Source organism: Etheostoma spectabile, chromosome 8, assembly GCF_008692095.1.
Source record: "Etheostoma spectabile isolate EspeVRDwgs_2016 chromosome 8, UIUC_Espe_1.0, whole genome shotgun sequence".
Lineage (NCBI taxonomy): Eukaryota > Metazoa > Chordata > Actinopteri > Perciformes > Percidae > Etheostoma > Etheostoma spectabile.
This window is the reverse complement of record NC_045740.1, coordinates 34,861,814-34,888,257: the sequence shown is the minus strand read 5'-3', so window position 1 is coordinate 34,888,257 and position 26,444 is coordinate 34,861,814. Positions and strand designations below refer to the sequence as shown.

The following is a 26,444-nucleotide window of genomic DNA, read 5'->3' as shown; positions in this document are numbered from 1 at the left end:
TTCTACTTAGGAAGGTTACAATGCACCACTAGTGTAAAACACTACAGCTGCTGAAGACGTTAGCGCCTGACTTAGTTACTGAGCACTTTAAATGGAGCACCCAGACAGGACCTTCATAGAGCCCAACCGATAAGGGATTTATAAGGCCGAAACCAATACGAATATTTGGTCATTTTAAAAATATATCAAAAAATTAAAAAAATCAATGTTAAGGAAAAGAATTGTCCCTAAAATTAGTTATTGGTAGTTATTTATGAGTTCTCACTATAATAATATGATAATAATTTGTTTTATTGTCACAACAGAACATCAAAATATATTATAGTTCTGATAAGTAAAATGTATAAAAATACAAACTTATGATAAGACAATTAGTGTGTTGTCAACAGGGACGCTGTAGAGCGTCCTCTGGTGGACAGACTACGCAACGCCAACACTCATGACATGGTTGACAGTCCGTTTTTATTTTTTAAATTTTTTAAATGATTTATCAGAATATTATTTTTATCAATACAAATGATTCTGATAAATGAATATTTAAAAAATTAAAATAAAATCAGCCATTATAAATGCAGATACCGATATATCAGGAAATGCCTAAAATCGAGCGATAATATCGGCCTGCCAATATATATCGGTCGGGCTCTAGACTTTAACAAGCAAACTGCTGATTTATTCCATGTATGTTTGGCACAAACATATCTTGTACAGACCATAAAGCTGCAAATTGTTTAGCCCAGGTAAAGAGGTGACGAGACAGAAGATGGATGGAGAATAGAAATGAAAGAGTGTTCAGACTCAGACATATGGACATGTAGAGTATTTACCTGTCTGGGATGTGACGTCCACTGTGACCTCCTCTTCACTTTTCATCTTATTCCGTTCTCTGTCCTTCCATCCATCCACTGTATCCAGAGCGTCTTCAGTATCCATAGCAACAGACTCTGGACCTTTGCAACAGCCAGCAGGGACAAGATTCCTGTCTGCTAATGCCTGGGATGACTGGTATTCTCCTGTTTCCACATTCACAGGGGCAGGCCGTTCCTCTGGACTGGGATGGGCCGCAAGAGTTGAGTCACACAGGGGAACAGGAAGTGTTGGGCAGCTAGGAAGGGACAAAGTGGGAAAGTCCCCTTCAACGGATGTTTTAAGGTGAGTCTCCAGCTGTGGGTCTCTGTCCTGCTCTTTTTCCTGACAGTCTGGCACACGCTGCTGAATCTCAGAGCTGTGTGGACTGTCCTGCTGACTCTCGGAGCTGTGCGGACTGTCCTGCTGACTCTCGGAGCTGTGTGGACTGTCCTGCTGACTCTCAAAGCTGTGTGGACTGTCCTGCTGACACTCTGAGCTGTGTGGACTGACCTGTTGACACTGTGAGCTGGGTGGACTGTCCTCCTGCTGACACGTGGAGCTGTGTGGACACTCAGAGCTGTGTGGACTGTCCTGCTGACTCTCAGAGGTGTGTGGACTGTCCTGCTGACTCTCGGAGCGGTGTAGACTGTCCTGCTGACTCTCGGAGCGGTGTAGACTGTCCTGCTGCTGACACGTGGAGCTGTGTGGACACTCTGAGCTGTGTGGACTGTCCTGCTGACTCTCAGAGCTGTGTGGACTGTCCTGCTGACTCTCAGAGCTGGTGGACTGTCCTGTTGACAATTTGAGCTGTGTGGACTGTCCTGCTGACTCTTGGAGCTGTGTGGACTGTCCTGCTGAGTCTCAGAGGTGTGTGGACTGTCCTGCTGACTCTCAGAGCTGGGTGGACTGTCCTGCTGAGACTCTGAGCTGGGTGGCCTGTCCTGCTCATGCGGCTGTCCTCCTACGTCCCCCTCATCATGTCTGTGCTGTTTCCCCGTTTCTTCCTGACAGACAGACTGATCCTGCGGGCCTCTATTCTCTCCCAGTGTGGGATTGTCCTCAGAAGCCTCTGGATGTTGCAGCTGGATGTCCACCTGCATGTGGCCCTGACTGTCTACCTCGGTTGAATTTCTTTGGTTTGCTTTTGGCAAAGGTGTCCTATTAACTCGGAGAAGGCTGTCTTCTTCTTCTGTAAAGAATTTGTTTTGTGTACTTTCTGTTTGGATGTCCCCTTTCTGGAGTTGTGGTGAGCTAGGAGCGTCTGCAGGTGCAACCAGGTCCAGGTTAGCTGATTGGATCTCAACATTAGCTTCTTGTTGAGAGGGGGACTGATCAGTAGGTTGTGAATGCTCTACAGGTTGCTTTTCTGTCTCACATTGTACCAGAGGACAATTGTCCATCAGCTCTAGGCTAGCCGCGGCTGATGCTACTGCTACAGCGACAACTGCTACCGCTGTGGCAACTAGGTTTCCATTGTAGTCCTGCTCCTGTTCTCTGTCTATGGACGACAACTCCCTGCAATGCATCCCACTGCCATTTTCTTCACTCTTCCGTCTTTTTTTAGCCGCTTCCTCTTCAACCACCCACAACTCATTTCTCTTTTCGTCTGTGTGCTCCTGATCTCTCAGCATCTCAGAGACCAAACAATGCTCCGAATATCCCCTCACGCTTGTCTCAGTGCTTCCTTCCCGTATTTGAAGTGGTAAAACATCCGCTGTACCGTCTAATGGCAGAGCCCCAGCTTCTGTAGGACGCGCAGGTCCCATAAACCCTACATGTCTTCCCTTGGGAGCAACAGGTTGCTCTGTCTCGTTTGACTCCACACACTGTACATGTGCATCCTGTTCAGGAAGATCCACAAGAAACGAGTTCTTTGTGAACTTTGTAGGATCTGAAAGTTTGACAGGAAGTTCTTTTGGACAGTTATTAGAGTCCACCAAACCTGTCTGATCCACAGACGTTTTACCATCAACCGTCAAATCCTCATTTTCTGACAATGGATTTGACGCCACATTATCCACTGTTTGTTGGACCGGACTGACAAGCCCCTTTAATTCCAGCTTTGTAGGGTAAAGTACTTCCTTTTTTACTGGCTGCACAGTTATGTCCTCTGTAATGTCCTCTACGTCTGCCTTTCTGATGTCCATCTGACAAAGTTCTGAAGCAGTGGCGCTAGAATCCGGGTTAAAGTGATCAGGTCCATGAAAGTGCATGCTGTCCTCTGATAATTCCTTTGTTTCTGGTGTCTGCAAAGCTGTACTTTCAGTCAGGTCTGCCGGACTCAAGTCTGGAGTGGTATTACTAGGACAGTCCGGTCCATGAGTGTCCCTTGTCCGGCCCTCTGTCCGGCTGGGTAGAAGCATGGCGTCCTTGTCAGTTTCCTCTCTCTGGGTTGGAGACTTGCCGTCTGCCCTTCCTGTTGTGTCCCTGGCTTCTGACTCGGTCTCTGACTGAGTCTTTAGGTCTGTCTTTAACACTATGTGACTCTGAGACTCAATGCTGGAGCTGGAGCTAAGCTTGCCCTCCGCGCCTCCTCTCTTCCCCCTCTTATTCCGCCTTTTTTTTCTGCCCTTTGCTCCTTTCTCTTGGCTCCCTTGCTTCTCTTCTCCACCCTCTTCGATGTCAGCTCTTTCAGAACTCTGTCTGCTGTAACTGGTCTCTCTGTTAGTGACCTCCTCTCGGTCTCCCTCCACTCCTCCCTCCTTCCAATCTAGCCATACTTCCTCCTCTGGCTGTGATCCGTGCACTTCCCGTCTTTGTGCACCCGGCCCTTGTGACAGTGCTGGCTGTGTTCCAGCAGCATGAGGCTGACTAAGAGCTGCAGACACTTGAGAGCTAAGACCAGAAGCTTGGGCTGAGCTCCAGTCACATTCTTTCTGCTTTGTCACTCCCTGCTCCAGCTGTCCATGTGTTCTCTGATCTGTTGTGTCACCATCATACCAAACTGACTGGGAGTTCACCGCCTCTCTCTTCCAGGCTTCATTGGCACCCTGGTCCAGGTTTTCACCCTGATACCACACTGTTTTTGCTACGGTTTCTGGCCCCTGCGGGATCGATCCCATTCGGCTTCCAATCCAGCCTCCATCCCGCCACAGGCCTCTGCAGGGTTTTCTGTCCCTTTCTGTGGACTTGGGGCTGGCCCTCCTGCCAGACTGAGGACTGTTGTCCATGGTGTCAGGTTGGCTCAGCTCCTCTGAGTCCGACTGACCTTCCCGGGGATCCTGGGATTGTTCCTGACCCATGGTTACTGAAAGGACACAGAGTTAGATTAAAGACTGAGAAAAATCTTAGAGGATCAAACTTTGCTTAGTTTCATAGTTTTGGTCACAATTTCTATCAATAAGTATACTAGAGATGTGGTAATACCGTTATATTGCTTTAAAAAAAGTCAAGATGGGTCACGAGCAGTCAGAAGATCAAACCAACAGTTAATAATCACCCATTGCACAGGTGAGCTGCGTGGAGAAAAGTCAAAGCTGAACCAGGGAGTGTGCACAGACTGTGACGGAAAATAACTTTACCTCATCAACCTTCATTTTTCTCTCGACTGGTGTTTCTTTTTTCCCTAATTGCTGATTTCTTTTGGCAGTTTAAATTTTTTTTGGGGGGGGGGCATTTGCTGCCTTTATTTTGACAGGACAGCTGAAGAAATGAAAGGGGAGAGAGAGAAGGCAATGACATGCAGCAAAGGGCCGCAAGTTGGAATGGAACCCGGGACCACTGTGTCGGGGAGCAAACCTCTAGACAGTGGCTAGAATAAGTTTACACACCCATGCCAAAGTTGATTAAAAAGAAGAATAAAAAAACATCTTTCGGAAATTGATCTTAATGCCTTACTTCAAAAACTTTAGGAAAATCCAACCTTTTAAGGACACCAATTTTCTTTGTGAATGAATAATGTATTGTAAATAAATAAATGTTCTTTCTTAAAATACAGGGGGCATAAGTATACACACCCCTATGTTAAAATACAGGGGGCATAAGTATACACCCCCTATGTTAAAATACAGGGGGTAAAAGTATACACACCCCTATGTTAAAATACAGGGGGTAAAAGTATACACACCCCTATGTTAAAATACAGGGGGTAAAAGTATACACCCTCCTATGTTAAAATACAGGGGCATAAGTATACACCCCCCTATGTTAAAATACAGGGGCATAAGTATACACCCCCCTATGTTAAAATACAGGGGCATAAGTATACACCCCCTATGTTAAAATACAGGGGCATAAGTATACACACCCCTATGTTAAAATACAGGGGCATAAGTATACACCCTCCTATGTTAAAATACAGGGGTAAAGTATACACACCCCTATGTTAAAATACAGGGGTAAAAGTATACACCCCCCTATGTTAAAATACAGGGGGCATAAGTATACACCCCCCTATGTTAAAATACAGGGGCATAAGTATACACCCCCCTATGTTAAAATACAGGGGCATAAGTATACACCCCCCTATGTTAAAATACAGGGGCATAAGTATACACCCCCCTATGTTAAAATACAGGGGCATAAGTATACACCCCCCTATGTTAAAATACAGGGGGCATAAGTATACACCCCTCTATATTAACTTCCCAAAGAAATAGGCACATTTGTATTTTTAAAAGCCAGTTATTTCATGGATTAGGATAATATGCATCCTGATGAAGTTCCCTTGGCCTTTGGAATTAAACTACCCCCCCCCATTATCACATACCCTTCCTATACAAAGAGATTTGGAACTTTTCCATAAAAATCTCTCAATGCAAATCTAACCAGCTATTAAGCTAACTGAAATAAACCATGCCAATCTCTAGGTATGGTGAAGGGTATGTGATGATGTGGGGGGGGGGGGGGGGATTATTATTTTAATTCCAAGGCCAAGGGAACTTCATCAGGATGCACAGTATCCTGATCCATGAAATAACTGGCCTTTAAAAATAAAAAAATATAAACCATAATAAAAAAAAAATATTGTATATATATATACACAGTATATCAGATTTTTAATTAACCAAATATTCGTATCAGTATCAGCCTTAAAAATCCTTTATCGGTCAGGCTCTAGAACACAGATTACAGATGTGAGAACAGTGAGAACGGAGGCTCTGACTTTTGTTTCTTTTGTTTCCGTAGTGCACACCAGCTTCCCCTTTGGGTGTAAAATCTCCTCGATAACCAACCGTGACACAGTGTGACTCGGCGGTCCTGTCTGTCTCTCAAGCTGTTCCCAAATCCTATGTTTATTAGTTAAATAATCTGTGTGGTAGAATCTCAAATCAGCAAAGCAACTTTTTTTTCTTTCACATACTTCCCGATCCCCATGCACGAGTGAGTCGGACCCACTTGGGGACGTACCTGTCCTCTCCGCGGCTGATTCCACAGCGAACTCGACGTCAGCGTGTCCCGCTGGGAGACGTCCAGAGTCTCCCTGCTCTGTCCGTGTCGCTGCGTCTGTCTCGGCGACTCGCTCACATATCAGCAGCTCAGCGTCCTGTTTTTCTACGATGATGGCGACAGACCCAGCTGCTGCCTTCCTGCCAGCGCACTTCCCATCAGCGCCTGGTGCAGACCCTGGCTTTCTGGGTAGTGGAGTCTCTGCTGTTGCAGGACCACGCTGAGCTGTCACTGAAGCTTTAGGTGAAGTCTCTGTCTCTCGTCTACTTCTTGTTGCCTTTGCGGGCGTGAGTGCTATCCCTCCACCTGCCTCTCGGGTGCCTTTGTTACTTCCTGAAGATTCTGCTGCGTGTCTCGTCGCATTTCTACTTCTTCTTTTGTTTTTGCGGTTGCGGCCAGCAGGAGAGTTGGCAGCTTCCTGGCTCTGAAAAAGACTTGCACTGCTACAGGATGTCTGAGTGACAGCAGAGTCCTCCCCTTGGCCTCTCTCCTCCAATGACAGAGGACTTCCCTGTTCCTCTTTTGTTGTGCTACAGGTCTCTATGGTTACCAGAGACGGCCCTGCATTCTGCTTGCAGGGCTGCAGCCTACAGGCAGGGCTGAGAGCCGCAGCACCACAGGAGTTTACCTGCAACAAGGAAGACAATCCAAATGAAGTCTTCAACAGACATTTCAATGAAAAACTTAACATATAACTGGTGCATGGACAGGCTGGGAGGAGGTAAGCTATGGGACCTGTCAAAAAGCGTAAGTATTAGGGTACAGCCCATATTTATGAAGGATTGGATAACCATGGTAACATGATGCCGGGTGATGTTTCCTGTGAACGTGTGACAGAAGAGACCACAACCGGCAGGTTCCCATGAATCAACAACTTAAAGAACACAAACTCTATCTTAGTAATGTCCGTACACTGTCTGCATGTCAGTGAACCCCTGCAGGGACCCTGCTAAACCCAGCGTTACAATGAGACTTGCATGTGTGTACGGCGGACGTTACAGCCAGTACAAAGTCTCCACGGCCAGGCTGGCAGAGAGATGCCACATGGAGACAACAGGAGCTGTGATTGGCCTGCTCCTGTTTCCTCCTCCAAGCTTCTGATAGCGCTGGAGATTGTTTGGAGCGATGACAACATGAAGCAATAATGAACAAGGGGAGCTTCTGGGTTACTGCGGGGAGTCCTGTCTGCTGTGGTGATGATCTGAACTATGAATGTCACCCCGGAGCCATCTACAGCAACATCTAGTGTTGCGAAACAAAGCACATATTTGAAAAAATACCCCAAATAAGTATTTTTTTTTTGTTGATTCATTACTAAATATTAATCTTAAAAACTGTGGTGACATGCATGTGAGACTCTAGCTATGTTTCCCTGCGAGTTAAGTGATATCAAATGTAAAATGTCTTATGGAAACAGTAAAATTTGATCGAATTTCATGAATATGGACTCAAAGGAAATACGTACGTCAGATTTTCTCTTGATGGATATTAGGCTTATGCGATAAGCGCTGATGGAAATGTTATTTGCAGAATAAATGATAAACTGCAATTAAGTTTTGGGCCATTTTATGGTGGACGAAGACGAAGTTTTAGTTAATTTCTGCCCAGTATTTTCTCTCTGTCTGCACACATGGAGGGGGAGGGGGGCAACAAAGACAGATGGAAGTGGAAGGACAAGGAGACGAGAGACTTTCTGAATTTAATTTTTCAGGAACTCGTGAAGGAAATGGCCGACAAAGGTTAGGACAAGCCGTGTGACGTCCTGTGTAGTCAATGGAAGACGCTCAGACATTGAGACATGTTTTAAAAAATAATCTCGCAGCGGTCTCGGCGGGACAATAAGAGACAAGTTGCATCTGCATCATCATAGCGATGTGTTGATAGTGTCGTTGATTTCTTATTATAGCTTGATATGTCGCTATCAGCTGGAACATAAGCACTATTACAACTTGTGCAATATTGAAAATGAGTTGGTAGACGGCACGATCCATTTTGTCTAGAAAAAGGTTTGTTGAATGTTTCAGTGTGAATATGAATGGAAACACCTTAAAATGTCTAAAATCAATTTGATATACCAATTTGATCGCAAAACAGCATGTGACGTCATCACCACAGGTCTTTATGCGCTTTAAAGCCGTTGGATGGAAACGCACTTTCGCCAGCTTTATTCACATGAGTTTTTTACTGAACTTCAGATGATTCTATTGACAAGTGAATGGAAACTTAGCTTCTGTCTCTGCTGTCAGCTCACCTGTGTGTCCCTGTGAAGACCAATGCGTGTCCTCAGCTCCTTCAGCTCCTCTTGGATGCAGCGGTCTTCACCGCCCCCACCTCTCTGCCCCAGAACCGGGAACGTCAGGGTGTAGGTGCCAAGAGCGGCGTGGTGCTGAAACACTCGGCCTTCTGGGTAGACAGGGAGCTGCTCCTTTGGTTCCACTTGGACGTTTGAGGACGTCTCATACCTACAGGGACACAAAGTCGTATGTGTGTGTGTGAGACAGCTGCTCCAATTTAAATTGAGTCTGCTGTCCCGCACGACTGAGACACCAAGGACCAGGAGTCTCTGAGGCGTACCTGTGTGGTTAATATATTAAATAAAAGATCCAGGAAAAAAAACTAACTAACACACAACTTAAGGACAACTCCCGACAGGCAGCCTATGTGACTCACACTTTAGAACCACACCCCCCAAGCTCCACCCCCAACCCCCCCCCACCCAGAGCCCAAATCAGCTGAGCTCTGACAATCCCAGTTCAGCCTGGGCCACGGGAGAGGTGCAGTTATACACGCACACGCGCACAACGCCACCACACACACACACACACACACACACACACACACACACACACACACACACACACACTGAAAGCAGCATTAATACAGCAGGCTTGTTTTTCCTGTCAGCCAACTCAATCCTTACCGCCTGAACATTATAATTACTTTAAACACTTTACACTGTATTCTCTCTCTTTAAGCCGTTTTGGTGTCTGCCAACAGCCGCTCGTCATCTAACAGGAAAAAGAAAGCGTGATCTCATCCCTTGTAAGTTTCAGGGTTGACTGAACATTGTGTTTCTTGTTTTCAAGGTTACATGTGGGCTGGTGCCACTTTATCTAGCAGAACTCCAGATTGGACCAATCAGACGCTCCCGATGCTCCCAGAGCCAGACACAGGAACACCCACGGTGTGGAACAGCTGATTGTTATAAACCTGCTCACACTCACAAGCCTCACCGCCCTCTTCGGTTGAGTTGAGCTCGGCTTCATCTTTTCTTTTGCTGAAAGTCGTTTAACCTTATTATCTTTATTGCTTAACTTCTACTAGCTTTGCTTTTGTATTCATTTCTTCTGGTACTTTGTGCCTGTCAAGCACTCTGTGCTCTATGAATAAAGAATACATGCCAGAGTCTGACATAAGCGTGTACCACTTATGCCTTCCAATGAGTCAGCTGCATGTGGAATATCTGAGAGCAGAGACACACAGCAGCTGTGTAATCAAGTGACGAGGAGGAATCCCTGCAGTCAATTTAAGATTTTATTAGGACACTGCACATTAAATAACATTTCTGTAAATGTGCCAGTGTTAGCCAGCCAGCTTATTTTCAACTGTAGTCCTAGTTACCTAGCATGGATGTCTATAGCGTGAGAGGAAACCCACACAAACACGAGAAGAACATGCAGGCTTCACACAGAAAGGCCCTCCCCAGCCTAGGGATCAAACTGTGCAGTGAGGGAAACAGCAGTTTCTACAGTATGTTCCACAGAGACGTTAGCAGGAACACTGTCTGTCTCTGTCTGTCTGTCTGTCTGTCTGTCTGTCTGTCTGTCTGTCTGTCTCTGTCCGTCTGACTGTCTGTCTGTCTGTCTGTCTGAGCGTGTTGTGACATAGATGCTCTGACATACAGGACAAATGCCTCCTGTACATGCATGCTGTATACAATGTGCTACTCTTTCACATGCAGTTCTATTTCTGTTCGTTTTGCACTTCTCATGTTTTTTCTGTATTGACTTTTTGTCTTTTAAAAATTGAGCTTATAGAAAAACACTGATGTGGAATAAGTCACAGCTCCTGCTGATGATGATTTAAAGTGGTGTTCATCCATTTATGAACACATACTAAAAAAGAGGAATAAAAAAAAACTTTTGGAAATTGATCATAATGCCTTAATTAAAAAAATCCAACCTTTAAAGGACACCAATTTTCTTTGTGAATAATGTATCATAAATAAGTAAATAATAATAATAATAATACATTTTATTTATAATGCCCTTTACATTTCACAAGGAAATCTCAAAGGGCTAAATGTTCTTCCTTAAAACACAGGGGGCACTCTCTCAATGCAAATCAAACAATTTGATGACCTTATGGATCAGTGAAGGGTATGGATGATGGGGGGGGGGGGGGGGGGGGCAAGGGAACTTCATCAGGATGCGTAGTATCCTGATCCATGAAGTAACTGGCCTTTAATAATAAATATCTGCCTGCCTCTATGGAAATTTAACATAAGGGGGTGTATACTTATGCCCCCTGTATTTTAAGTAAGAACATTTATTTATTTATAATACATTGTTCATTCACAAAGAAAAATTAGTGTCCTTAAAGGTTAGATTTTTTTTTTTTTTAATTAAGGCATTCATTTCCAATGATTTTTTAATTCCTCTTTGTAGTCAACTTTAGCATGGGTTCATAAACGTATGAGCATCACTGTCTCTCTATCTCTCTCTCTACGTGTACTCACTGTGTGAAGAGCTGCTGCAGCTGCTGGTGCCCTCTGCTCTGTGCCACGGCGTCCGCAGTCTGTCCCTGGGCGTTGGGCGTCCTCAGCGCCTCCCGGGCCCCCGGCTGCTGCAGGACCAACGCCGCCACTCTCCTCAGACCGTGACTGGCTGCCACGTGCAGCAGGCTGGACAGCTGCTGGCACTGAGACCGGCCTGAGGACAGAGATGGGACACGGTGAGGGGGAGGTGGACAAGTGGGGACACGGGAGAGAATACAGTGGGTCGCGCTGTATTCAACCGTGGCTATCAGCCGGTCCTGGGTCAGGGTTTCAGAGAAAATCATACACTGATGATGAACTACATGGGACACACTTCAGCCAACTGGAAAAAAGTTGATGAGTCCAGTCTGCCCGGCACGTCTTATTGGCTGATAGGATGTGATGATGATGATGATGATAATGATGATGATGATGATGTGGACTGGTACTGCTAAAGGTCAACACGCTGCACACAGATCCAGCTGATCCCACACCATCACTGACTGCATGAGCCTCACAATAAATGCATTTATTATGAAGCCTGTTACTGTGAAAGCATCAGTGTTGGCATTGACAGTCAGAGTTATCCCAAAAAGTGATTCCATCACATATGTAACAACTGGATAAAGGACTGAATGAATTCTCCTTTAAGTGTAACGATTGCGCGAGAGCTTAATGGCTGTATTTTCAGATTTTGACATTTGATCATACGTGCACAGACATTTAGTTATTCCCACTGTGTTCTGCCTTTATCTAATGGTAGGGTATTTGATGCTGTTGTACATGGAGTCGGGCCATGTCGTCCTCCTGCGCTCTGTAGCGGACAATGTGATGGTGAGACAGCGCTTATAATAGATTCAATATTAAAGCGCCCATATTCTGCTCATTTTCAGGGTCATAATTGTATTTTGAGGTTGTACCAGAATAGGTTTCCATGATTTCATTTTCAAAAAACACCATATTTTTGTTGTACTGCACATTGCTGCAGATCCTGTTTTCACCCTGTGTGTTTAGGTCTCTGTTTCAGCTCCAGAGTGAGACATCTCACTTCTTTACTATCTTTGTTGGGAGTCGCACATGCTCAGTAGCTCGGTAAGATCTCATCATCTAGATGACTCTTTCTCCAGCTCTGGTCAGTCCAAGGCAGGATTAGCTGGGAGACTTCTTCTAGACAAGGGACACTTGTGGAATACAGGCAGAACAGGGACAGGAAGTAGTTCTTTTGGAGATTATGGTGGAGATTATAACTAGTGGCTGTAGAAGTGTTTTGCCATTGAGAACGAGTTAGCATGCTACGGTTAGCCACATCATCTCGGCTAGTGAACCGGATCTTACTCAAAACAGCATGGATATTATGCATGCATGTGGAAGCACTAGAGATACAAATTAACACCCCAAAACCCAGAAAAAAAGTGTTTTTTTTTCATAATTTGGGCCCTCAACATTTGAGTTGGATTTTAAAAGGTGTTTATAGAACAATTATCACTCAGTACAAGCACAAAAAACGCCGCTGGATTATCTTCATGATAGCGTGGATGACATGGAGAGAAAAAATGTGCAAGGTATCTTGAAAATATTAAGAGTAATCATTATTCCCACATTATTTACTTTCTCCAGTCTGACATCAGTTCACCATCTCGCCATCTGCGTCGCCAAATCCCTTTTGTCTCCAAAATGTGTGTACGCACGGGTCACAGTTTGTGGAGGACCACACATTCTCCTGTCAAGTTTGTTTTTGATAAATCACAACTTTTGGGAACGTGGGGAGTGGCGTCCGCACGTTTTCAGCCCCGTTTTGTGAGTACGCCACGTTTATAAATGAGACCCCGGGGCATGTCTAATGTCAACCAGAGGACTGCATCATGCAGAACCATGGAATCCCATCCCCAGAAGAAGAAGAAGAAGAAGAAGAAGAAAGTGATTTAAGAGGATGGCAGAGACAGAGGTGGGTAGTAACGAGTTACATTTACTCCGTTACATTTACTTGAGTAAGTTTTTGAAAAAAATGGTACTTCTAGGAGTAGTTTTAATTCACTATACTTTTACTTTTACTTGAGTAGATTAATGAAGAAGAAACTGTACTCTTACTCCGCTACATTAGGCTACAAGGAGCTTGTTACTCGTTACTACGCGTCATTGTTTTCACCTCAGCCTACGTCTCATTTTAATGTTTTATTTTGACAGAGAGAGAGTCTTCCGCTGAAGGCTCTACCGCGTGACTGTGCTTAACCGATCACACGTCGTTGTGCAGTCACGTGACCATACTCGCTTCAGCAGCGCGACAGGTTAGCTTTACAGTCGTAGCAAAGCAAAGACGTCAGAATCAAACGTCGCCAAGGCAACGCAGACCAGAAACCCCCCCCCCGACCTCATAGTGAAAGCATGGTTATCTTTTAGGAGAAGTGAGAAACAGCAGCTACATTGTGCGGCGTCTTCAGTGTCGACCAAAACAAACGGACATGTGAGCGTTCAACAACTCAACATTTAACCATCTAATCTTGTGTTGAGAAATAAATCAGACGTTACTCAACAGTTACTCACTACTTGAGTAGTTTTTTCATCAAGTAGTTTTTTACTCTTACTCAAGTAATTATTTGGATGACTACTTTTACTTTTACTTGAGTCATATTATTCTGAAGTAACAATACTTTTACTTGAGTACAATTTTTGGCTACTCTACCCACATCTGGGCAGAGATAATGTCTAACTGAAGAGACAAGATTCAGGAACTTCTGTTGGTAAGAGTCAACGCCAAAATCTGTGTGTGTGTGTGTGTGTGTGTGTGTGTGTGTGTGTGTGTGTGTGGTTGCTCACCGGTGCAGCTGTGCAGGGTTGTGGAGACATCCGTAGACGTAGTTTCCTGCTGTGTCTCTGTGTCGTCCCTGTCTGTGCCACTGTGTGCAGGTGTGTGTGTAGTCTGTGTGTGTGTCTTCTGTGTGTCCAAAGCGGGTCCAGTCTTCTGGGGGGGCATGATGAGGTGTTTCAGGGCCAGGGCCAGGCTCTGGTCCAACCGCTCACACTCTTTCAACCCAATCTGAGACACAGATCAAATGAATGTTAAAGCTGTTCCAGCGACGCCATAGGTTAGTATAGGGCCATGTACGTCCATTAATGTGGCTAAAATCCTAGCTGTAGGCACACACACACACACACACACACACACACACACACACACACAGCTCGTTGAGTTATGTGAAATGTCTTGCTAGTATAGTATCGACAATATCCAAAATAGAATCTTAAGATAACGAATGAAAAAAAAGACGTGAACCTTACCCGCTCATCATCCAATAGGAATGCTTCCTGTGGAGGTATGTTGTCGAGCAGAAAGTGGGCCATGTCCAGAGCCATGTCCTACACACACAGACACGCACACGTAAAAATACACACACACACACACACACACACACACAGACGCACAAGCACACACACACAGATGTCTTATGCCATCCAACCTTTCTACTTTTCAAATTGTTTCATTTTTTACAACTCACGCGCCATTTTTTTACTTGCAATAACAACAGAGTAAATTGTGATTTCCTCTTGCGGGATCTTATAGAGGGGAGAACAACTACGCCTCCAACCTGCTTTTCTTCTTCTTTGTTTTATCACTGCGAAATCAGCGTCGGGTAGGCTGTGCAGCTTCTGCCTTTGTTACAAATCGTTTGTTTCTCTGGCCGGCGCCATGTCACAGCAACATGCAGCATGCTGGGACATGTTGCAGCCAATAGAAAGCTGACAGAGCGGTTACCTGTACGAAGCAGAAGGTCTCCTGCGAGTGTGTGTCCACTGGTGCACCAGGCCGAGCCAAACACAGCGTCACCAAGACCTGCTCACACACATTATGGGCTACACAACACACACATACACACAGACACACATACTTATGAGTGCACTTGTGTTTATCATTCATCTGTGGAAGAATGTGTGTATTTGTGTGTGTGTGTGTGTGTTACCTGGACACACAGCCTGCAGTGTGACGTGGCTGACTCGCAGTGTGCTGCTCAGGTGTCTCTGTGTGGATCCTGAGAATAAAAGATAAAACTCCGCCTCCTCCTCTTCCTCGCGCTCTCCCTCAGTCCGACACACATCATCATCATCATCGAGCTGAATGGTCAACACACACTCTCCCTGAGAGGACACACACACACACGCACACACACACACACACACAGGGAAGTCAACTTTAATTACAAAACCTCACTTAACGGACAGATCCTTGTCCAAAAGCACTGGTCCAACAATTACTTCTTTGAAAACATCTTAAATTGACATCCACACAATTTCCAAAAAAGCATTATTAAAAATGTTGTCTTCAGAAGACGTCTTCTGGATGTCCTTGAATTACGTCTTTTAGACTTGTTCCAGACGACTTTCTGCTCACTGGGAGTAAAAACCCCGATTGAGACGCAGATTCTGAATGTGCAGTATACATGTCCAAAGAAGGCTTCTAAAAGCTGAATAATACCGACATATCATATCACACATGTCTTCATGTAAAAATACCATCTTCAAAAAAAGGCCTTAATGGGAGTATTCAAACAGAACATGCTATGAACATGACGCAAATCAAATTCTATGACTATTGTCATAAACGAATTAGGGGTGCATGATACTGTATATCGACTCAACATCGCTATCGGGATATCATGTCAAGCAATATTATATCAAAAGTATCGCGATAAGTATGCAATATTTTCATTATAATGAGTCAATATAATATTTTCAATATTATATTGACTCAATATTGCTATTGGGATAACACGTTGAGCAATATTATATTGAAAGTGTCGCTATAAGCATGCAATATTTTGTGATGGTCTTTATTTATATATTTTGTACCAGTCCAATATGACCATCAGTTGAAATAAACCTTGTGTTTTTGTGAAAACTTGTTTCATTTGTTATGAATCTATATATAATATATAATCTAATAAATATTATATATATATGTGTTTTCCCATAACTTTTGTAATTATACATAGATTCTCATTTGTTTCACTTGTGTTTTATATAGACATTTATAAAAGAGCCACACGCTGAGTAACATGCTATGTTATTGATTACATTTGAACTATTTCCGTAATCATCAGGGTTCATACGCATTTTAATCAATACTTTTCTATGATGTTTTGGCAAATTTCATGACTATGTATTCAGTCGACATCATACAATAAGAATAAAAATCTGTTAACGTTTACCCTCAGAGGTTTAACAATAAAAATGGATGCCAATGTATGTGGTTCATGGTGGAATTGGTAATATCGCGCCCGTATAGAACGTTACGGTTAAGACAACGTGAAATACATTCATTCATTTTATTTATCAATCACATATTATTAAGCTTTGTTAAAAAAGAAAACAATCCATGACTTTTCCTAAACTTATTGAGTCTTTTTTACCTTTTCCAGGTTTTTCAAAATGTGTGAACCCCGAATCTCCTTGAGCAGAAATAGAGAAGGAAAAGGTTCTTGGAATGGCGAGTTGAGTTCTGCATGTACTGCAGATGTGAAGAACCAGTCTCAAACGCCGCTGGAGCATTACAACTTGAAAAACGTTGCTTTAAAGTACATTTAGAACAGATACAAAAATGTGAGATTAATTTACGATCACTCACGAGTTAACCATAATCGTGACGCAATATTGGACTGGATCGACAGCCCTAGTTTGAAGATATGGAATAGAGACTTCAGACTTGGATTTTGCTCCTTTATCAATGCTGTGAAACATGACACAGCACACACACACACACACACACGGCTGCTGAACATGCAATTAAAAGTCTGTTAGCAGCCACACCCACACAGGCACAGGCTAACAATAGACACACAGGAATGTTTTCTCAACCACACACACACACACACCCCACACACACACACACACACACACACACACACACACCACACACACACACACACACACACACACACACACACACACACACACACACCACACACACACACACACACACCACACACCACACACACACACACACACACACACACAGATTCCTGCTGTTGATCTGACTGCAGTGATCCAGAGACAGGCAGGGGGCTACACTCAGGCTACGCTGACATACTTGTATTGTTGTTGATCTAAAGGTCTCTGCAGGGAAGATGAAGACACTTCAGCAGTGCACATTACTGAGAGAAAAGTGGGTTTGCTTGGCCTGAGGTGCTGCTGCTCTCAGAACGTGACAATCAGGGTAAACACTCTGGTTCACTTGAAAATACACCAGGAGCAACATTTTTTCTCAGGAGAGGTAGGCAGCCGCCTGGGCCGAGGTGAAAGGCCTCAAACACCTTTAAAATGATTGGGCCATATTTTAACGATCTAAGCGCGCGGCCCGAAGCGCATGGCGCAGGGGCGTTTAGGGTGTGTACAAATCCACTTTTGCTAGTTTGACAGCGCATGGTTCAAAAGGGTTGTACTTAGTGTCTTCTTTTATTCATAGGTGTGTTTTGGGCATAACATGCAATCAACCAATCAGTGTCCTCTCCCATTCCCTTCAAAAGCCAGGCACATTGCTATTATGATGGCGGATTGCACCGTCATAGTTTTATTTGTAACCTTTTGCTTGTGTGTGCGCTGATGCACTTGTGTAACAAGCATAGAGTGCGCGCTGGGCATAAGCCTAGGCACATTTTACTAATGTGCTGTTAAAATAACAACGAAATGCTGCGTTATGGACTTTAGATCAGGTTTTTGTTGGTCAACCGAGCAATCACTTTCAGCTGCCTCAAGATAGCAATACGCCCAGAATGCACCTGAACACACCTCCCTGTAAGACCAGCACCTGCATGGGTGCAGGTGCATTTGTTATTTCAACAACGTGAGCGCAGGATGGTCTCGAAATAGCAAAGACACTTGCATTGGACACTTGCCACGGCAGGTGAAAAATAGGGCCCATTATGTTTCTATATCATGTTATGAAAAATATTGAATATGTTACTATTCTAACTCATTGTACCCTGAAAATACACACAGAAGGCCCCCAAAGCACTTACAAAACTGTGTACTACTGACTTACTGTGTACTTCAGAGGTAAACATTGTAAAAAAATATCACAATCGCAATTTAATGCTTTTTTTATACAATAAAGTGTTGATAATTAGAGATGAAATCCAAGTAGACTGTGCTGATATGATGCCTCTCTTTTCACTTCGACTAAAACAGGCTGAGGGGATAGTTGCATCTTTTGGTCATTAACCAAAGTATTGGTCAGCGTAAAACGTTAACCTGATGCTGGCGCTAGTTAATAGCATTCATCCTGAGGGAAACGTGAATGTCTTAACCAACGCCAATCCATCTGATAGTTGTTGGGACAAAGACAAACGGAGAGACGTCAAAATGACACTTACATAGAGTGGAGCTTGTTGGGGATTCAGTTTCATGGCGCTGGACTCTAGAAGAGAAGAAGAGAAGACAGAGACGTGTTAGCTGGGATCCAATCAATGCTCTCCAATGCTTGTGCGGGAAGACAAACCACAAGATCATAAAAAGACCTCCCAATCCACTCTATCACACACCTTTGTTGAATTCAAGATTCTGATTAAAAAAAAAGAAGAAACTTAACATATTCATCACATAGAAGCGTACTGTACAATGTAGTGAAAGTCAATCTCTCCATTTGACCCATCCTAAGCATTGGGACCAGTGGACAGCCACACACACAGCGTCCAGGGAGCAGCTGGGGGTTTACTGTCCAGATCATGGACACTTTGACATGCAGCCTAACGCTAACCCTAGCAATGATTGGTCAATTCTGTCTTTGGTTTCTGAATAACAGACAAAGAAGAAGATGAAGATATGCCTTTATTAATCCCACAAGGGGAAAAATCCCATTTACACTGCTGGTACAATTTTTAAACAACCCCCCCCCACCCATGCACTAAGTGGACTTAATACATGTCTGAGTGAGGGGGCTGCCCATTAACAACACCCTGAGCAGTTGGGGGTTTGGTGTCTTGAGGTGAACTGGCACCTCTCCAGCTACATTGGTCCGTATGGGGACTTGGACCGGCGACCCTCCAGTTCCCAACCGAACTCCCCAACCATGACCGTTGCTATGGAAGCAGTTCTTTTCATAGACTGCAGGACTCATTTTTATTTACCATCATTTTTAAATCAATATATTGTGTCAAACTATGGTTTTCCTGAGTGAGTAGCCATGTAATAAGCAGGGGATTATCACACAGGCTTGGCATCCTACTTTGGGGGGGGTCAGCCCCCCCCCCCCCCAATTAACCCTCCCCCACCTCCATCAACCCCCCCATCCCCTGCTCTACATTATCCCTGAGTTATAGAGCCAAAAAGACTCATTTGAAAATAATCGTCAGCCATTTTGATTATCCAATAATTGTTTGGAGTCATTTTAAATTTTCATTATTAAAACAGGTAAACTGGTGTGATGTCAGCTTGTTCACTGTGAATATGTTCTAGTTTCTTCTCTCCTCTGTGACAGTAAACGGAATATCTTTGAGTTGTGGACAAAACGAGACATTGGAGGACGTCATTTGTGGCTTTGGGAAACACGGATCCACATTTTTCACAATTTCATAGACCAAATAACTAGTCCATTCATTCAGAAAACAATCCACACATTAAAATAACTAGCGCAAATAATCGCTTATTGCAGCTCAGTATTCACTTTTGAAGACAGAAAATGGTACAGTGGACTTGAAGCTGGCCTGCACGACTCAGGGGGAAAAAAATAAATCACGACTTTTTAGCTTAGAATTGATATCACGATTCTTTGCCACGATTTTTTTCTCATGAGGTGTAATGCTTATTGCACACATGAACCATGACAAAACAACGCAAATGGGCAGTACCAAACAGATTTCTTTTGGCACTTACAGCACACTGCCACAAGCCCGTACACACAGAGGCTTCAATGAAAAGAAAGGAGAGCATTAAAACCTATTTTATACAGTCTACAGTTTGTGATGCAGTTGGCTCTTAAAATTAAATGAGAATCAGTCATTAAAAAATGTAATTAAATTAAAAACTCAAACGATATGATGAACAGGGTGAATCAAGATCGTGATTTTATAATGATTAATCATGGAGGCCTACTCCGAAGGGTTAACACACACATGCTCGTAGACAAAACAAGAGATGATGCAGACAAGGTGTTCATCAAGGCGACAACACGGTCTCAGCGTTTAGACGTTAACAGAGAAAACCCAACTGAACACAGAGGAGGTCCATTATTCAAACGATGCTTCATAACATCTGAATGAGTCAATCACGTCATTTGTAGCTGTTTTCTCTCTTTGCGGCCTTCTTTTTCAAACGGCACATGGATGCAGATGTTTTCTTCAGTCGCATGTTTCATGTGTGTGCGTGTGTTTTGTGCAGGGCAGCGTGGGGGCCTTCAGGGCCACTGGACTGACAAGACCTCTTTTGCGTCACATTTAACAGGTTCACGCAAGCACACGCGCACGCACACGCACCCCTCTCCATAGAAACACTGGAACCATCCCAGGGAGCCTGTAATACAGGTTAGCTATTCAGCCACATGTCTTACTGCAGTCTGTGGTGCCACACCTGTTCAGGTGTGGTCTGTTATGTTCACACAAAACACGGATTTAAAGTTCATCACATGGGGTTCACTTAGTCTGGCTAACTAGACCCGAGTACAGGTCCACCTGCAGGTATACACAGCATTTCATCAAAAGAGAACCAGGTGAACACAGGAACCATGGAGATAATAGGGGTGGGGGGGAAAAATCGATACAGCATAGTATGGCAATATTTTTAGTGCTAATACTGTATCGATACACAGGCGCCAAGTACGGATCTTTTATTATATATGTGTTGGTCAATTTGTCCCATTTTGCAACACTACAATTAAAGTGGTATGAACAAACAGAGAAATGTATCTTTTTAGATGAAACAGATGGGGACATCATTTGAAATTTGGAAAAAGTTGAAAAAACTGTTATAAATATAAATTGCAATATATCGAAGAATATTGCAATATGTTTCAAATTGCAATAATATTGTATCGTGGCATAAGTATCGTGATGATATCGTATCGGGGGACGTCTGTTGATTCCCCCACTAGAGATAACCGGAACTACCTTCCATGACCTTCCAGGTAGTGGGGGGGGGGGTGACGAGGGGGCTGATAACAGGGGCCAAGGAAGGAGAGGTGACACAGCGGACCTGAGTCCCACTTTGTGTCTTTATCTGCAAGATGCATCTCCCTCCTCGTGCTGTATGTATTTAAGAGAGGACCACACATGTTAGCCGAGGCTGTCAGTGTATGGGGGGGGGGGGGGGATTTCCTGAGGTCACACTAACTGTTAGTGGACAGCAGGAGGAAACACAGCGCGCCTGCTGAGATGAAAGGCTGCAGACACACGGCCAGCTGGACCGCTGAGTCATATTAGTAGGGCTGTCCTCGACTAAAGAAATTCTTAGTTGACTACAAAACAAGACTGTCGTAAATTTTAAATCGATTACTTAAGCCGACTTACATTTATGGGCCTCTCTGGTCGATCTGGCAGCCATTGCTGCTTGTTGCGCAATGTGTATAAATCCTCGGTTACAAGTGAGGTTGCGTCCTCCCTAGTTTTTTTTCCATTCACTGTCTATGGTTTTCAAGGGCCATACACCACTACCCCTCGATCAAAAAGAGTATTGGGACAGCACTTAGTCTCACCTGCACGTGCAAAACCTAGGGAAAGGGGGTAAGGGGAAGGGGTGAGATAGAGAAATGAGCACTAACACTTTGATTAGTTGATTTATTCGACAGAGCAGTGCACTTTGAGAGGTGGTTGAGACTAGAAAGGCACAATATAAATGTAGTTAATTAACCATCTGTAAAACTGAGTTTCTGCACAATTAATCCTGCAAATGCACCACTTTAAATCTTGTGCTCAACAGAAAAGTGCTCTTAAAAAGTTCTTGGAAATGAGTAAATAAGCATGAATAAGCATATGAAAGGCCTTATCAACTAAAGAGGGGATAGTCCTAAATATTAGCTGCCTTCTGTTGTTGCACTTTCTGCATATCTGGTTGTGTTGGCAAAGTTGTCGACCAGTCTTCTATCATGAATAATGGAATCATCGTGCACACACACAGACACACACACACAGACACACACACTCCCTGCTCTGCGGTCACACTGATACAACCATCCTGCTCTTGCGGCTCATGGTCAACAAATATTAGAAATTAATAATTGATAATAAAATGCAAAGGGTTGATGCTGGTCCCATCACACCAGGACAGGTAGAGTGGTGAGATGTCACAGAAGCAAACCCAGCGATGAAGCGCTCCCCAGCGATGAAGCGCTCCCCAGCGATGAAGCGCTCCCCAGCGCTGCCAGAGAACACCGTAATAAACGGCAATTACAAATAACATCATTTTTAAATTGCCTTGTCGTATTTCATTGGTTATTTTGGTGGAAGCAATGCACAAGTAGAGTAACGCATGACTCTACAGACAGCAATATTGTAGATTGACTCATTACGGGGTGTGTGCCCCCCCCCCCCCCCCCACACACACACACACCCCTCCCATTTCTTCAGCTGGCCTTTCAATAAATGCCCCAAAACATTATCTTTAAGAAAAAAAGTGGCCAGGTTGGGTCAGTGGTAGAACGGGCGCACATGTACTGAGAGGTTTATGCCTTGACTCAGAGGTCCAGGGTTTGAATCCGGCCTGTGACTATTTCCTGCATGTCTCTCCCCTTTCTCACCTAACTGTCCTGTCAAAAATGAAAGGCGGAAAAGCCCCCCAAAAAACAAAAAAAAACGTGACTCATGAGTTTCAAATGAGTAAGTCATAAGTTAGATTTAAAACAGAGACGTTGGGTCAGTGCAGTACGTGAAGACGTTGACTGATGTCAGCGAAGACACTGGCTCTCTGTTCAAACCTCAGACACCCCCGGGGTCAGCACGTAGGAAACAGAAAGTCACACACACACACACCCACACACTTTGCATTATGTCACAATGTGAACTTTGTAGCCGTGACGGGCTCAGAAACAGACTTCCGTTCAGTTTTTTTATCAACTGTACTGTGGGTTCTGATGCATGGCACACACGTGCACACACTGAAGGAGTCAACAGAGGTTTAATATTCCCCCGGTGTGTTCGAGTGTGCCGCCTACGTCAGGAAACAGCCGACCACTGTGGCTCAGTGGCTGTTTCTGAGGCTCCACACAGGTAGGAAGGCTGCTTCGGTTGGCCTGCTCTTCCTGTTGGTGCAGGAGTTAACTCTTTATCCATGTTTTTGTCTTCATATTTGATGCCTGTATTCACCTTTCCACTGTCATCCTTATCATTCCTTACTTTGCGGTGAACTGTCCTCATTGGACCACCGTGTATAAACAAACGGTGATCACGGGTCAGGGTCCAATAGGAACACAGTGTTACTGAGGACGCTTAGCATCAGATCCTCTGTTCTTCTGTCCGTCTGGCTGCTACAGATAATCCCCCCCCCCCCCGAGGAATGCATCTGTGTGTGTGTGTGTGTGTGTGTGTGTGTGTGTGTGTGTGTGTGTGTGTGTGTGTTGTGTGTGTGTGTGTGTGTGTGTGCGCCCCCCGTCCCCAATCCCACAGCAGGGTTCATTTGGATCAATCTCTTTTCAAAGCACACTTTTAGAGAACACAGAGTCACGCACAGAGCAGTCACAGCTGACAGTGTGTGTGTGTGGTGTGTGTGTGTGTGTGTGTGTGTGTGTGCGCGTGTGTGTGCGTGTGCATGTGCATGTGCAGCATGTTTGGCCCCGTCATGTTGATCCTGATGCATTAAGGTCTGTTAATACATAATTAAAGTGCCCATGTGAGGGAAAAAAAAAAATCACTTTTTTCTGGAATTTGGGGTGTTATTTTGTGTCTCTGGTGCTTGCACGTGCATACAAACTTGGGAAATAAAAACTATCCATGCTGTTTTGAGTGAGATCCGGTTTCTGAATGTCCTCTGCCTTAAGTCTCCGGCTGAGCTGGTCGTTAGGGTGAACGTGCGTGTGTTGTAGCAGTGTTTTGCCATTGAGAACAAGGTGGCTAACCGCTAGCAACGCTAGCTTCTGGCTAGTAGCTACTACATGTGCGACTCCCAACAAAGATAGTATAGAAGTGAGATGCCTCACTCTGTAGCTAAAACAGAGAGCTCAACACACAGGGTGAAAAGAGGAGCTGCAGCAATGTGTGGTAAAATACGGTGTTTTTTAAAAATGAAACCATGTAAACCTGTTCTGAAATAACCTCAAAATACAATTATGAATGGAGCCCGAGCCACTAAAGGATTTCTAAGGCTGATACTGATACGAATATTAGGTTATTTAAAAATACGATATGCCGATATATCAGATGATATATGTTTTGTTTTTTTTTATATCCCAAAACACGTTACAAAACATAAAAAGATTTCCATTAGTTAGTTATTAGTTATTTGTAGTTACTTAGGAGTCCTCACTAAAATAATACGATAGCAATTTGTTTTATCGTCACAACAGAACAGCAAAACATCAATATATTAAAGTTCTGATAAAAAAAAAAGTATAAAAATACAAACTTAAGAAAAGAAACTTAAAGTCCTTTGAAGAAAAAAACACTGACAAAAAAAAATCTGTGTTGCCAACAGGGACGTTGTAGAGCGTCCTCTGGTGGACAGACTATGCAACGCCATCACTAACAGGGACGTTGTAGAGCGTCCTCTGGTGGACAGACTATGCAACACCATCACTAACAGGGACGTTGTAGAGCGTCCTCTGGTGGACAGACTATGCAACGCCACCACTAACAGGGACGTTGTAGAGCGTCCTCTGGTGGACAGACTATGCAACGCCACCACTAACAGGGACGTTGTAGAGCGTCCTCTGGTGGACAGACTATGCAACGCCATCACTAACAGGGACGTTGTAGAGCGTCCTCTGGTGGACAGACTATGCAACGCCATCACTAACAGGGACGTTGTAGAGCGTCCTCTGGTGGACAGACTATGCAACGCCAACACTCATAACGTGTTGACCGTCCGTTTTTTTTTTTGTGTGTTAAAAATGTTAAAATTAGACATTATGAATGAGAATACCAATAGTTCAGGAAATGCCTAATATCGGCCGATAATAATTCATGAGAGAAAAAAAACATCTTTGAGAGAAAAGAATGTCATACGCAAAAAAATAATATTTGAGACTAATGAAAGTATAAATACTAAGATTTGAGACTAAAAAAAAGTATATATATATAAATTTGAAATTTTTAAAATTATTTCTGAGAAAATAATGTCTCAAAATATACTTTTTTAACCTCAAAAATACATGTTGGGAAAAGAAATTCTCTCTCTATGCGATTTCTTGCTCTCGTGGTATGAAAACTTTTTCTCTCAAATATTTTTTTCTCTCGTAAAATGCTCAGACCATTCCTTTTCTTGCATGTATTAAAGAAACAAATCTATCTTAATAATCTAAGAGATTCAAACGACAACCATCAGAGGCCGCAGTCCAGACGTGTACGAACGCAGCTCATTCGAAACGTTTTCCAGAGAAAAGCCAAACGCCTTCACCAGAACTCTCCCGACCTTTCAGTCTCTTGGGATCCGGACACTTAGGAAGTTGAGAAGAGCGAGAGAAGGACAGGAAGCGATACAAGAGAAAGAGGAGAGGTGTCAGATTGTATCTTCACAAACATGAGCTCACGCTGGGCCAGAGGAGCCACAGCATTCAGATGCTGTTCCTGGGGGGGGGGGGTCATATATGGAAACATAACACAGTCTTTTTATTTAACCCTCATGTTGTCCTCGGGTCAAATTCACCCGTTTTCCTATATCAATGTTCTTTTTAATTCCCCCAAATACCATGATTGGTTCCACCCAACGCTCTTTGGCAGGAACAAATCTCTACTTTCGTTCATTTTGGGGCGTCTTATTCAATTCTATAGCATTTGAAAAACAATTGAAGTGTTTTTGAAATAGTATTGAGTAAAAGTTGACATATTCCAGTCTGTGATTATCCATCAACATCCATCCTTTAATTTTAGTCTGAATAATTCCTCATTTTGCCTTTTTCTAACTCAAACATTAGGTTTAATTTCTGAAATGAGGTTCATTGACCATAAATTCCAAAAAAAAACTGTGAAACTAAAGTTAAGGTTATTTCAGTAGAGAAAAAAGGTCAAAAAAAGTGACAAACATTAAAAAAAATGTAAAAAAAGTGTTGAAAAAGGGACAAAAAATTTAAAAAAAGTTAAAAACATCATAAATCACAAAAAAAAGTGTTACATTTAAAATTTTGACGAAAGACAAGGGAAAAGGGGTTAAGGGGGGGAAAATTTTTTAGGCAGTGGGGCTTTTGGAAACAGAGATCCCCCGGTTCAGGCCACAGAAAAGAGCGGAAAATCCCCCCCCCCCCCCTTGACAAACATTGAAAACAAGTGTCAAAAGTGTTGAAAAAAAAAGGGACAAAAATGTCGATGAAATCGATTAAAAAAGCATC

The 26,444-nt window shown here is 43.6% G+C and overlaps 1 protein-coding gene and 1 long non-coding RNA gene across 2 annotated transcripts in view; one reads left to right on the top strand and one right to left on the bottom strand.

The window, feature by feature from the left end:
* The window catches only part of LOC116694542 (uncharacterized), a 73,181-nt gene that overhangs the window by 31,121 nt on the left and 15,616 nt on the right, over nt 1–26,444 (bottom strand). Inside the window, exons 2-12 of the mRNA XM_032524290.1 lie at nt 18,355–18,398; nt 14,950–15,124; nt 14,745–14,842; nt 14,270–14,347; nt 13,808–14,027; nt 10,976–11,168; nt 8,489–8,699; nt 6,199–6,865; nt 1,675–4,096; nt 1,586–1,618; nt 828–1,306 (exon numbers count right to left, since the gene is read on the bottom strand). Coding sequence (XP_032380181.1) covers nt 828–1,306; nt 1,586–1,618; nt 1,675–4,096; nt 6,199–6,865; nt 8,489–8,699; nt 10,976–11,168; nt 13,808–14,027; nt 14,270–14,347; nt 14,745–14,842; nt 14,950–15,124; nt 18,355–18,387 — 4,609 coding nt within the window. The 5' untranslated portion in view covers nt 18,388–18,398. The remainder of the gene's footprint in view (nt 1–827; nt 1,307–1,585; nt 1,619–1,674; nt 4,097–6,198; nt 6,866–8,488; nt 8,700–10,975; nt 11,169–13,807; nt 14,028–14,269; nt 14,348–14,744; nt 14,843–14,949; nt 15,125–18,354; nt 18,399–26,444) is intronic.
* LOC116694616 (uncharacterized) lies at nt 17,516–23,665 on the top strand. Its single transcript, XR_004333226.1, has 3 exons — nt 17,516–17,592; nt 20,488–20,490; nt 23,654–23,665. It is a non-coding gene; the product is annotated as an uncharacterized LOC116694616 (long non-coding RNA).